A 14,191-nucleotide genomic window follows, 5' to 3' on the forward strand; every position below is an offset into this window, starting at 1 on the left:
TTATAATTACTTGTGTTGCTGCTTCTACTCTGGAGACTTTTTGAGGCTGAGGGTGTTCCCTTCTTTTTAGACAGCAGGCGGTCCTGCAGTATGCTGCTGCTGCTGCTAAGTTGCTTCAGTCATGTCCGACTCTGTGCGACCCCACAGACGGCAGCCCACCAGGCTCCCCCGTCCCTGGGATTCTCCAGGCAAGAACACTGGAGTGGGTTGCCATTTCCTTCTCTAATACCTGAAAGTGAAAAGTGAAAGTGAAGTCGCTCAGTCGTGTCTGACTCTTAGCGACCCCATGGACTGCAGCCTACCAGGCTCCTCTGTCCATGGGATCTTCCAGGCAAGAGTACTGGAGTGGGGTGCCATTGCCTTCTCTGGTCCTGCAGTATAGACAACTTGCAAATGTTTGCCTAGAATAAGGGCAGGGGAGAGACCCCCATTGCAAACTGTCTACTTTGTAGGTTTTCTAAGAGACTTGGACATTTCCCAGCCTGCACTTGAGTCTGTTCGTGTCAGAGCAACCAGGAACCCCTCTGCAGACAGCCTGCCTCCCCGGGGTGCAGGTTTGGGTTCCTTTAACCTATTCGGGGTCTGGGAGCACCAGCCTGAGGGTAGGACCTGTCTGTGACATTCACCCAGAGGTCCCCAGTGCCTGCAGGAGCAACTGGCTTGGAATAGGTGCCTGTGAACTCTTGCTGGGTGGATGGATGGATGGATGAAGGGGATTGTTTAATTGTCATGTGTCATCATACAGTGTTCAGGACACTTGAGACCCCCCAGTGAATGCGGGCCTCCCACATTAATGAGGGATTTGGGGTGTATCGTCCAAAGTGCTGTCAGAATTGGACCGTGGGTAGGGCCGTTTTAGGGCTGTTGATGTAACTGTGGGGCTGAGACTGCCCGACAGGGAGGAACCTTTGAAGAAGGAAGGAAACCCTTCTGGTGACCCAGAGGCAGGACAAATCTAGCACCTTCAGAACTGAACGTCTCCCCCAGCTGGGCTGAGGAGGGCCCCCGATGGGGTGACAGGGTGGCTGATGGGCAGCCAGGGAGGGAGGGTTTAGAGCTCAGGAGTGAGGTCCTGCACGCTGAGTTTCTGGCTGGAGATTGGCTGGGGGCTGAGGAGGAGCTGGGTGGCCAGGGAGGCCTCCGCTCGTGTGGGTGGCAGCTGGACCCAGGTGGCCTCAGGGGAGGTAGTTGAGCTGGACCAGGAACAGGGGCTGGAGTTGGTGCTACCTTTCCCCAGGCTTCTGGGGGCGGAGGGGCCCTGAGTCCCTAAGGCCTCAGCTCTGCTCCCCCGTGGCCTGCCCCCACAGGCTTGGCTCTACCTTTGGGTCCAGGATCCCCAAGGAGTGCAGGTTGTGGGACCTTAGAGAACACCACGCACCTGGGAGGACCCTGGGCTCCTCCCAGGGTCAGGAGCCTGGGAAAACAGCCCCATTTCACAGGCACTGAGCGCTTGCTGTATACACGGAGCCCGTCCCCTGGACCAGGCCCCGTGAAAGGAGGGAGTCTCACCACCCAATGAGGGTTAGACCCATTTTACAGAAGGGGCATCAGAGGGGGAGGGACTTGCTTGTGACCTCACTCGTGGTCAGTGAGGGAGCCAGACCAGAGACCCTGGGGCCTCAAGAGCTGTGCTGAAGCTGGGCCCTCTGACCCTCACAGGTGAGAACTGTGCCCGCCCCCCCTAAGGCTGGAAAGAGCTTGGCCTGTGGCAGAGAGAGGTATCAACCTGCAGGAGGGTATGAGCTTAGTGATGCTTATGAGGCCAGCCACTCTGCTTCCATGAGCTTCTCAGAACTTCTTTAATCAGTCTGTAAGTGAGGTGAGCATCTTGCCTGGGTCTGCACCGTCCTGAGTTACTGTTGTGCCGACTGTGCCTGGGGTCAACCAGGCCTGGGTTCAGACCCCACCTCCATTACCTACTCACCTTATGAACTCACGGAGTTTCTTAGTCTCTCTGCACCTCGAATTCCTAACTTGTGAAATGGGGCAAGACCTCCTGCCTCCAGAGGTTTTGGTAAATGAGGTGAAGTACGTAAAGTGTAACTGGGTGTGACTATAACGCTCCTGCCCTCTGCAGGGAGGGAGACCCCGGCCATTGGAGTGGATGCTCTGGGTGCGGCCACAGTGGAGCCCTAGACGGTGTGGCGGGATGCAGGGGTGGGGATCCCACTCGGCATGCTCTGCAGCCTGTGGGTGGGGCCCAGGACTGGGGCAGAGGCTCTTTGCAATAAGGTGGTTTTAGGGTTTTCTTCCTGCACACGGTAGGAAAGGTGCTGAGCACAGAGCAAACAGGAAAAGCCAAAGCACCTTCAAACTGTCCCCAGAAACGTGAGCGAGCACAGCCAGCCTCCCTTGCCCCCCGCTCTAACCGCGTGCCCTTCTCCCCTAGCGCTCCTGCGGGAGGAAGTGTCCCGGCTCCAGGAGGAAGTCCATCTTCTCCGGCAGATGAAGGAGATGTTGATGAAGGACCTGGAGGAGTCGCAGGGTGGCAAGTCCTCTGAGGTCCTCTCGGCCACGGAGCTCAGGGTCCAGCTGGCCCAGAAGGAGCAAGAGCTAGCCAGAGCCAAAGAAGCCTTGCAGGGTGAGTGACAAGTCGGGGACAGCTCCCGCCTCTCCCTCGCCTGAGGCCCAGCCGGGGCCACGGGGGACACCACGAGCCAGGGTCCTGTGTCTGCAGGGGGAGTGACGTGGACCCGGGAGTCTCCCAGCACGGGCTGCCCCTTCCTTCTTGGGTGGAATCCTGTGTCGTGCTGGGTCGGGTACAGGTGTCATTCCATCCTGAGTTGTGACCACCTCAGGTTCTCCATCACGGCCGATCATGGGGCACCTCCCTCCAAGGCGTGATTGGCAGGTAGTCAGTTATCTTTGCTGACCCAGGGCGCTGCCCCAGCAGTTGGGTCTCCTCTTTCCCAGAACTCTCCAGGTCCTGTGGTGCCTCCCCTGCAGGACAGTGTGGATGTGTGGGGGTCTGTGCTGGAGGACACGTCTGTCCATCACTTCACCCATGCTTGCCATGGTGGGCTCCCCAGAGGAGGGCTTGGCCTCTTCTTGCTTTTACTTGGTCTGAAGGAGCTCCCCTCTAAGAAATGCAGCACGCAGCCCTGGGTCGGGGGAGGAGCTGGGAGAGAAACCACTTGAGGAAACCGGAGGTCAGTGGGCCCACGTGTCAGCTGCTTTCCTTAGAGCTGGCCTGGATACCGGCGTCTGGCATAGCCCTCTCTCCTGGGAGCCTCCTGTCCACAGTGTGTCTCAAAAGGTTATTTGAGAAAGATTGGAAGCCTTCTCCGAATAGTCCTGCAACAGCAAACATTGGGGGAGAAAATATTTGGGGAGGTCTACCTTGATCTCTTGAGCCTCTCTTAGTATCTTTGATTCTCCTGGGGAGGGAAGAGGCAATAAAGCTTGGCAACCTCCTTCCCACTTACCACTGACTAGAACCGATAAATACTCTGAAGACTTTGTTTCTGAAGCCAAAGCAGGTTTATTCCTTATGTTGATTTCAGCCTGCTGTAGCAAAGACCCCAAAACAGGGTGGCTTAAAGAATCTGTTTGCATTGAAACATGTGTATTATCTAGGGTGAAACGGATAACCAGCTCATGTTGGGTACATGAGACTAGTGCTCGGGCCTGGTGCACTGGGAAGACCCAGAGGGATCGGGTGGAGAGAGAGGTGGGAGGGGGGACTGGGATGGGGAATACATGTAAATCCATGGCTAATTCAAATCAATGTATAACAAAAACTACTGTAATGATGTAAAGTAATTAGCCTCCAACTAATAAAAATTTAAAAAAAAAAAAAAAAAAAAAAAAAAAGAATCTGTTTGTCCCTTTCTTCTGTAACCGTCTCAAGGGCATTTCAGGCTGGTGGGCATCTCTGCTCCCCTTGGCCTGTGATGGGTCCAGGGAAAGAGCTGAAGTTCAAGGTCAGAGAGTGTCTTTGGCAGGAGTGTGATCATATGGCTGGGCCTGGCTGCAGGGAGTGCTCGGGGTCTGTGTCCCAGCTGCAAGGCTCCCGAGGGTTGGGAGTGGGGGGTGGAGAAGGAGAAGGGATTTTGCTAGATGGTTAGTTGACTCTATCCTCCTGGGTTTCTCTGACCGGAGGGGTGAAGTGAGCAGCAGAACACTGGTTAAGCCAACTGTCTGTCCATCACCCCACCACCCAGGAAGCTCAGGAAACCATTGAGCCCTCATCCAGGTGTTCCAGCCCCTTTCTGTATCCTTCTCAGCAGTACACATTATTTTTCTGGTGGGCCCACTTGGACAGTGTGCAGGGTGGTCTGTTCAGGCCGTGGCGGGCAGCTGGTCTGTGTCATGGTCCAGCTGATGCTGCATGATCAGAAGTCCCTGTGCCAGGCATGCACTTTCTCTACACAAGCCTCTTGCAGTCCAGGCAGATCTGTGTGAGCCCCCTCCACTCCCAGCTTCCCAGAGGCCCTGGAACATCCCTACCTTTCTCAGGAAGGAGAACCCAAGTCTCAGGAGTCTCCCATACTGGGCAAGTGTTCCTGGCTTGGGACATGTGAGCTGGTGTCCTTTGGTCTTGCCAGGCTTTGCGATCCTGCAGAGAGTTGGGAAAGCAGCCAGACACTGTCTCAGCCCCCTCAGCTGGTGTTCATTGCAGGACAGAGACACCTGCCTTCTGTGTCCTGGGCCAAGGAAAGAGCTCTCACTCTTATTCTGCCTTCTGGACCAGTGAGGAGGAGGACTCCCTCTGTCTGCTGTTCCAGGGCCCAGGGGAATGGGCAGGGAGGCTTATTTACCCTCCACTCCCCAGGTCCTAGGACAGACGGCCTATACTCTCCAGAGCTCAGCTTTCTGATCTGACTGATGGGACAGTAACAGTGAGTTACATGTGGTTGTGTCTGTGAAGGCTGTTACCATGATGTGCATCCTTCTCTGTGTAGCCCACGGAGCACAGAGCTTTGCAGGAATTTCTTTCCAACTCTGTGCTGTGTGATTTCTTATCCATCCCCAAAGGTCTTCAGGGCCTTGCTCAGGGACCCAGAGATCCCCTTGATGGGGCAGCTCCTTTGTAGGAACAATAATTTCATCAAGAAGGATTTGTCAGTATTCATTCAAGGAAAGCTTTATTGAGCACCTACTGTGTGTTCCAGCAGGCTTCCCTGGTGGCTCAGATGGTTAAGAGTCTGCCTGCAGTGTGGGAGACCCAGGTTTGAACCCTGGGTCGGAAAGATCCCCTGGAGGAAGGAATGGCCACCCACTCCAGTATTCTTGCCTTGGAAAATCCCATGGATGGAGGAGTCTGGTAGGCTACAGCTCATGGGGTCACAAAGAGTCGGACACGACTGAGCGACTTCACTTTCTTTTTTTTCTACTGTGTTCCAGCCCTGTTCTATGCACTTGGTCTACCATTCACCCCAGTCCTCTAGGAGGCACTAACCATTTCACAGATGGAGACAGCTGAATGAGGTTCAGGGAGATTAAGTAACTTGGCCAAAGTAACAAGCTAATTATCAGCAGGGTCCAAAACTTTATCCACTGTGCTAAACCCCTTTTCTTCCCTCTGGATGAGGTCACTGGGGATGAAGTCAGCCTGGACAGGAGAGACCGGAGGCCACGCTACCTCAGTAATAGGGACAGCAGATTCTGGAGTCTGATCTGGGCTTGAATCCCAACTCTGTCACTTACTAGCTGTGTGACCTAGGGCAGATTCCTTAACCTCTCTGAACCATAATTCTCTTGCAGAAGGTAACAATACCTGTTTTTCTTATAATTGAGACCAGTTATAACTGGTAGCTACTTCACAGAATTCTTGGGAGGATTAGAGATATGAAGCACTTGGCTCAGTGCCAAGTACCATTAGTGCAAATATTTAGTGATGATCAGATGAGAGGGGGCTTAGCAGACCTTGGATCTCTTTGGAGATGCTGGTCACCTGATTCTCATTCGGGGTGGCCCAGACCCTAGACCCCCTGAGCCCATCTGCGTTCAAGGGAGCAAGCAGTGAGGTGAACACCTTCAGCAGCCGTAAGCATCCTGCCTGGCATTCTACAAAGTCACAAAGATGCTTCCTCCCTGGCCACAGCACGTGGTGAGTAAATTGCAGACAGATGTGGGCAGGAGACTGGGGCATGAAAAGGGATTTATATGCCCTTAATAAGAAAGATGAGAATAAATGCACCAGCCAAGAAAGCTGCAGATGTTGGATGACACTTGTTAACAACCAGTGTCCCTATGATGGGAAAATGCAGAACCCCCAGAGACTTCCACTCTGGTGGTCCCCACCCGGCCACCCTCAGTCTGGTAGCTTGGGGTTGGTTGAAACTAGAATTTTTTTTCTTTTTTTAACATTTCTATATTTATTTAGTTGCACTGGGTCTTAGTTGCAGCACACAGGATCTTCAGTCTTCGTTGAGACATGCTGGATCTTTAGTTTCAAGATCAGGGATTGAACCCAGGCTTCTTGCTGCACTGGGAGCTCAGAGTCTTAGCCACTGGACCACCAGGGAAGTCCCAAAACTGGCATTTTTCAATACGTGAGAAGATTAGGAACCCAAGCAAACACCCGAGACATCAGGCCATGATTCCAACATCAAAGAATCCAACAAAAAGAATCAAGTCTGGGGGAATTGGGGTTTAGAAGGTTCTGCCGGGATAAGTCTGGGAATGTTTGGTTTAGGACTTTGGTCTCACCCTGAGTTCAAAGGCAGAAGCTCTGAATGATCGTTTAATAAGGAATGGTGTCGTTGAGTTTGTAAACTTACCCCCGAGTCCCTGCGTGACCCCAGCCCTACACACGTGGTGAGCTTGTTGCCTGGGGGACTCCTTTAGGGTGTCTTGATTTCCCCCTCAGTTTCACTGATTTCATTCGAGATTCAAGGCATTACAGAAACAATGATCATGAAAATTTCCTTCTTCCCTTTTATAATCACTTAACGGCATGTCGAGTGTGTTGAGCATTTTCCCACAAGGATAAATCCTCCTTGAAAACATAATTTTTAATGACTCCATAATGTTCTGCCAAATGGAAGCCCTGTAATTTATTTAGCCACTTTTCTGTTATTGGACATTTAAGTTGTTTCCACTTTTATTTTCTTTTCATTCTTGCTGTTATGTAGCACTGCACTATACAGATCTGTGTTAAATCTGTTTCTTAGGACAGCATTTTTCAAACCTTCTGGTCTCTGGACCACTTTGCACACATGAAATTGATGACCCTAAAGAGCTTTTGTTTATGTGGTTTAGAGCTATCAGTGTTTGCTATTTTAGAAATTAAAATCAAAACATGTCTATATTATCAGTAATTTATTTTAAAATAACAATACTAAACCTATTACATGTTAGCATCATTTTTAAGTGAAAAATGACTGCTTTTTCCTAAATAAAAAGACTTGAGGGTGAAAGGGAGCATTGTTTCACACTTTTCCAAAAACTTTTTAATGTCTGACTCCATAGAAGACTGCTGAGTTTTCAGTTACTCCTCAGTCAAGTTACTGTGATCTGTTGTTTTGATTGAAAATCTAGCATCACACAGATATATATCTGGAAAATGGAGGAGTAAATTAATTATCTTACTAGATAACTGTGGATATTTCTCTTGATGCCATACTGCTGCTGCTAAGTCGCTTCAGTCGTGTCCGACTCTGTGCGACCCCATAGACTGCAGCCCACCAGGCTCTTCCGTCCCTGGGATTCTCCAGGCAAGAATACTGGAGTGGGTTGCCATTTCCTTCTCCAATGCATGAAAGTGAAAAGTGAAAATGAAGTCGCTCAGTCGTGACCGACTCTTCGCGACCCCATGGACTGCAGCCTACCAGGCTCTTCCGTCCATGGGATTTTCCAGGCAAGAGTACTGGAGTGGGGTGCCATTGCCTTCTCCGTGATGCCATACTAGAACTCACCAAATGGTAGTTTCTTAGAGGTGTGCTGAGTGTGGAATCTAAATCCATATCCAATGAAGGTTTTGTGCTCTGGATGGACAAAACCATTGGTCAGGTTGGCATTTTGAATAGAGATTGTGGCTCAGTGGTAAAGAATCTGCCTGCAATGCAGGAGACCCAGGTTCAATCCCTGGGTTGGGAAGATCCCCTGGAGAAGGAAATGGCAACCACTCCAGTATTCTTGCCTGGAGAATTCCATGGCCAGAGGAGCCTAGTGGGCTACAGTCCACGGGGTCACAAAGAGTCAGACACGACTGAGCAACTAACACACACACACATGGAGATTGTACCCATACGTGATTTTTGGAATCTAACATTGATCACTCAGAAAATAATGGTTCCCTGAGTGATGTGAATCCTCCAAAGGTTGATATATTTCATTGTCCAACATCAAAAAGTCACATCTGTTAACATCACCACCAATCAAGTCTTTAAGCCTTGAGGAGCTGGTAAAGTCGTCATGGCAGATCAAGTTTGCCCAAATTCTGATTTTCACTCAAAATTTCAAGTTTTATTGCTGGCAACAAATACTGTCACTTGTTTTCCTAGAAGTAATAGGCTTACTTATTTGGTAACTTATTAGTTCAGTAGTTTGCCAGATACTATAGTGTATGTTAGTCATTCTTTCACTTACAAATGATGTCCTACGAAAAGTGACTAGCTAGCAACTCAAACAGTTTCCCAAATGATTTTCCTTGAGACGGCCATTGTACTTTGATATGCAACAAAAGAGTTTTAAGTGTACTTCCCATTTTATTTTAAAAATATGTACTTGGGGACTAAGTTTGGATAGAATTAATTATTTTTACCTCTTCCTCAAGGATATTCTTAAGTAAAACTTCCCCTCCCTTTTTTCCAACTATGAGTGCATCATGTAAAGAACATAGTTACTACTTAACGCAGTTTGATGCCACTGTCATGATTTCTGCAAAAATGTCAACGTTTTACCCAGCATAGCTTTTTTTTAACCAACATTACAAATATTTACACAGTAAAAGAGGAAAATAATGTCTGAGTACCCGTCTAGTCAAGACTATGGTTTTTCCAGTGGTCATTTATGGATGTGAGAGTTGGACTGTGAAGAAAGCTGAGCACCGAAGAATTGATGCTTTTGAACTGTAGTGTTGGAGAAGACTCTTGAGAGTCCCTTGGACTGCAAGGAGATCCAACCAGTCCATCCTAGGGGAGATCAGTCCTGGGTGTTCATTGGAGGGACTGATGCTGAAGCTGAAACTCCAATACTTTGGCCACCTCATGCAAAGAGTTGACTCATTGGAAAAGACCCTGATGCTGGGAGGGATTGGGGGCAGGAGGAGAAGGGGACGACAGAGGATGAGATGGCTGGATGGGATCACTGACTCGATGGACATGAGTTTGAGTAAACTCCAGGAGTTGGTGATGGACAGGGAGGCCTGGCGTGCTGCGATTCATGGGGTCGCAAAGAGTCGGACACGACTGAGCGACTGAACTGAACTGAACTGTTATGAAATAGATTTCCTCTTGGACCCCCTGAAATGTTATTGGTGGTGATAGTGGTGGTGACAGCCAGCATTTTTGAGCACTTTTAGCTGAAAATGCCACACACTTTAGCTCATTTAATTTTCACCTGAGTATGAGGTGGGCTATGAATGTGCCAAGATTACATAGCAGTACCTGGTTTGGGCCAGTTTCAGACTTCAGCAGGGACAGAGAAGGTATTACTGTAGGGGATATAGCATGGTAAGAAGGCCAGCCTGTGTACGGGAGTGGGAAGGTAGAGACTTTGCAGTAGGAGGTGGTAGGAGATGATCACGGTGAACCCCAAGGGTTGGACCCTAAGGTTGAGGAACATGGAGGTTCTGAGCAGGAGGAAAGTATGAGGAGTGAGGTGTTAAGATGATCCTGTTGCCCTTTCCCACCCTCTCCTCGCCTTGCAGCCTCATCTCTCTCCTTCTGCCATGTGGACACACGTGTTATTTATGTGTAGTTCCCCAACATGCATGTGGATCCTTTCCCTTCTCTGGGTCTTTGCATTTGCCCTTTCTTCTCCCCCAACCTCCTGAGGGTCATTCTTCCTTCAACTCCCGATTCAGGCTCTGCTTCCTCCAGGAACCTTTCTGGGCCATCTGCACTTGATGGGTCGAGGGCCTGTGATAGGCAGGATCATACCCCTTCAACCCCAATATGTCTGCTTCCCAGTTTCTAGAGCATACGGATATGGTGGTTTACGCGGCTAATGAGAATTAAAGTTGTTAATCAGCCATCCTTAAGGTGGAGGGATGATCCTGTGGGCCCAGCATAATCCCATGGGTCCTTCAAAGTGAAAGAGGGGGCAGAAGAGTCAGAGTCAGAGCAAGTCAGAGAACAGGTTGGAGATTTAACGTGAGGACTTAATCCATCAGTGCTGGAGTTGAAGATGGAGGCAGGGGCCACAAGCCAAGGAATGTGCATGTACTCTCAAAGCTCGAAAAGACAGAAGCAGGTTCTTTCCTAGAGCCTCCAGAAGGAAGGTTGCCCTGCTCACACCTTGATGTTAGCCTCTCAAGATCCACTTCAGACTTCTGATGTCTAGAGCTCTAAGATACCAAATCTGTAGTAATTTACTGCAACAGGAAGAAGAGGCTAGTAAGGGCCCCTCCTGCCTGTACTTCACAGCCCTAGACACTGACCCCCCCTAGGACTCAGCACACAGTGCGGGGTGTCTGTTTCCTGTCGGGCTTGCCACTTGCCAGGCTCCTCCAGGCACAGCTCCCAGCACAGATGTAGCCTTATTATCTGAACAAAGCCGATGATTGGTGAGCGCGGCAAAGGAGAAACGATGCCCAGGTTTCCTCTCTTCAGCGTGAGGAGTAAGCCCTGGCAGGGCCTTGTCCCTGCCTCACAATGAGTCACCTGTCCTACACTGGGCTCCTGGAAGGAACTGAGCCTTATTATTTAATCTGCTCATTCAACAAATGTTTCCTGAAAGCTTCCCCACAATAGAACCTGTGCCTGTGGCTCAGACTGTTTGGAGGCGGATCAGACCCAGGCCCTGCCCAGAACCCAATGACACGCCAGAAACCCACAACATACTCAATGCACATTCATTGAATAGTATGTTTTTTAATGACCATAACAGGCTGACAGGTAAGAATCTATGCCGCAGATATTCTGCTTTGAGGAGATCTGGGATGCAGAGAATGTCCTAGGCCTTGAGCAGCAGGGGACACCAGTGTCCTTTTTGTTCCTAGCAGGTGTGGCCACGTCTTGGCTGCCTTTGTGAGAGTAACTAGACCTGCCGACAGTGGGGCGGTAGGTGGCCCGAGTGGCTGTTGAATAGAATAATGTGTCATCACTCCTGCAATGGTTCTGCCCACCTGCTTTTTTTACACACACATCCTTGTCTCCAACGCTGTGTGGGTTTGAAAAGCAACTTAATGTTTCCTATTTCCCTTCCCACATCCGCACTCCATTCTTTGTCTCATTCCTTGCATCAAAGGATTTGTTCATCTTCTGGGCAGTCTGTTGCCCTGGGTTGAATTTATATGCTCCCCTTTGATAAGTAAGTCATACACAGAAGCTCCCACTGTTTTCTCGGGCCATCTAGCCTGATGCTCTGGCAGCTGCTGCAGCCCCCTGCCCCGCCCCTGGAGCCGGCCCTTCTGTTCCACAGCCCTGATGTCAAAGATGCTTAGGTGGTACATCTTAGAATTTGGTAGAAGCTTCCAGAGAGTTTTAACTCTACTGACAGAATATCTTCCAAATATGCTAGTGACTGTTTTTAACAGTTAACAGATCCCCCTTGAAAGCATCTTAGACTCCAGATTTGATCCAAGTGAAAATAATCTGGGGTCAGGTCGAAGAAGTGTCCAGAATCTTTGCTGTCTGTCGCAGCTCTGTCTAGGCTTTGTGTCTCTGGAAGGTTAGCTGCTTCACATGGCAGCTAGATTCCCAAAAAAGAGCACATTTTGTGATGCACATGTTTTTTTTTAATATGTTTCTTTGGAGTAGTTTGAGATTTCCAGAAAAGTTGCAGAGTCCCTGTATGACCAGTTCGCCCATCACCAGCACCTTAGATGCTATAGTGCATTGCAAGAGTGCTTTTCAAGCCACCTCCTGCTTCTTGTTTGCTGAGGTCTCATTGGCCAGAGCAAGTCACATGACCATGCCCAGCATCATGTGGGCAGAGGCTCTCAGGCTCTGGTTCCCAAGAAGAGGAGTTTGTTGGTGGCCATGACTATGGATCCACAACAGAGAGCTTTTTGTTTTATTTATTTTTTAATTTAGTTTTTATTTTATATTAAAGCTGATTTACAGTGTTGTTAGTTTCAGGTGTACAAATAAGTGTTTTAGGTACACATATCCATGTATCTATTCTTTTCAGATTTGTTTCCCATTTAGGTAATTGTAGGATATTGAGTCACACAGAGTTGGACATGACTGAAGTGACTTAGCAGCAGCAGCAGCAGAAGCAGAATATGCTATGCTTATTCCCTATGCTATTCAGTAGGTCCTTGCTGGCTATCTGTTTTATATATGAGTATGGTAATGCCAAACTCCAGATTTATGCCTCCCTGCACATTTGCCCTTTGGTAACTCTAAGTTTGTTACTAGTGTCTGTGAGTCTGTTTCTATTTTGTAAATAAATTCATGTGTATCATTTTTTTTAGATTCCACATATAAGTGATATTATGTGATAATTGTCTTTCACAGAGAAAATTTTAACTAGAACCATATCCAGAATTTGCTTAGAATCCAGGGTTCTGGTGACCACATGATATCAACCTTGTCCCTTTGGGCTTCTTTGCTTTTTATAGGTTTTTACATCTGAGTGACCTGTGTCCTCTCTCCTCGCCCTGTCTGGAGATTTCCCCCTGGGTCCTTGACTCTATGAATTGGAAAGGCAGCCACTCCTGTCCCTCCCTCCACATACCCTTTATCACCCTTTCTGCGTCCCTAGACCAGAGTCTGCTCCTGTGTCCCCCCAAGCAATTACCCTTTCTGGGTCTCCTTCAATGCTTTGAGTCCAGTTCTCAGTAGATTACATTATGTATTAATGTTCTGATTGTGGCAGTCTTCCATTTATCCTGAGAAAAGTAGCAAGACTGGTTAGTTTGCAAATACACAAACACCCTCCAGGACTTACCCTCCACATATCTGTTTAGGAAGCAAGTATCAGAGCCCAATTGCTGTTCCCTATTTAGGAAAAAATACCTCATACACCCATTTTGTAGCTGGGATGACTGAGGTGTGAACACATAATAAATCCCTTTTGAGCAATAACCACCTCAGCTAGCTTTTTTTTGTTGTTAATTTTTATTGGAGTACAGTTGCTTTACAATGTTGTGTTCAGTTTCTACTGTATAGCAAAGTGAATCCGCTATGTGTATACATATATCCCCTCTTATTTCAATTTCCTTCCTGTTTAGGTCACCACAGATTCCATTAGTTCCCTGTTTATACACAGTAGCAATCATGTATATATGTCAATCCCAACCTTCCAGTTCATCCCACCCACCTCTGCCCAGTTTCCTGTCCATACATTTGTATCTCTATTTCTGTTGGTAAATAAGATCATCTATAACATTTCCCTGGTGGCTCAGAGAAAGAATCTGCCTGCAGTGTAGCAGCTACGGGACACGCAGGTTCAGTCCCTCGGTCAGGAAGATCTTCACCTAGAGGAAGGCGTTGCAGCCCTCTTCAGTATTCTTGCCTGGAGAATCCCATAGACAGAGGAGCCTGGCAGGCTACAGTCCATGAGGTCGTAAAGAATTAGACATGCCTGAAGCAACGTAGCATGCACATACTATTTTTCTAGATTCCATATATATGTGTGAATATATGATATTTTTTTCTTTCTGACTTACTTCACTCGCTATCAGCTAACATTTATTTAGCACTTGGACTTATTTTTGCTGCATGAACACATTGACCCTCCCAACAACCCTTGTTAGAAGATAAGTAGTGTTTATTAGCCTCAGTTTCCCCATTAACAAAATGGGGATGAGAGAGGCTCGGATTTTTCTAGTTTCCTGGCTGTTAGACTTGATCCTCAGTGACCCTGGTTTCTGTTCTTAGCAGATTCTCTTGATTCTGAGGTCTTAGGGGTGGTCATAGCAGAAGAGAGGAAGGGAGCGAAATTGGGAAGAAAGAAGACAGAGGGCCAGAACTGGGTTTGGAAGCACAGTACTCTTGAGTGTCACTCCGGGGCCCCTTGAGGCACCAGGATTTGTGGATTCATTCCTAGCTTTTGCCCTGGAGTTTGTCCCAGGGAGTGGAGGTGTCAAGGCTGGTCCCTGGGACACACAAGCCAAGAGCTTGTCTTCCCGACC

The 14,191-nt window shown here is 48.6% G+C and overlaps 1 protein-coding gene across 7 annotated transcripts in view; it reads left to right on the top strand.

Moving 5' to 3' along the window:
* The window catches only part of KAZN (kazrin, periplakin interacting protein), a 1,309,273-nt gene that overhangs the window by 1,170,523 nt on the left and 124,559 nt on the right, over positions 1-14,191 (top strand). For all 7 annotated transcript variants that reach the window (XM_070474078.1, XM_070474075.1, XM_070474076.1 and 4 more), the window contains one exon: positions 2,390-2,581. In XM_070474078.1, coding sequence (XP_070330179.1) covers positions 2,390-2,581 — 192 coding nt within the window. The remainder of the gene's footprint in view (positions 1-2,389; positions 2,582-14,191) is intronic.

This window comes from Odocoileus virginianus, chromosome 11 (assembly GCF_023699985.2).
Source record: "Odocoileus virginianus isolate 20LAN1187 ecotype Illinois chromosome 11, Ovbor_1.2, whole genome shotgun sequence".
NCBI lineage: Eukaryota > Metazoa > Chordata > Mammalia > Artiodactyla > Cervidae > Odocoileus > Odocoileus virginianus.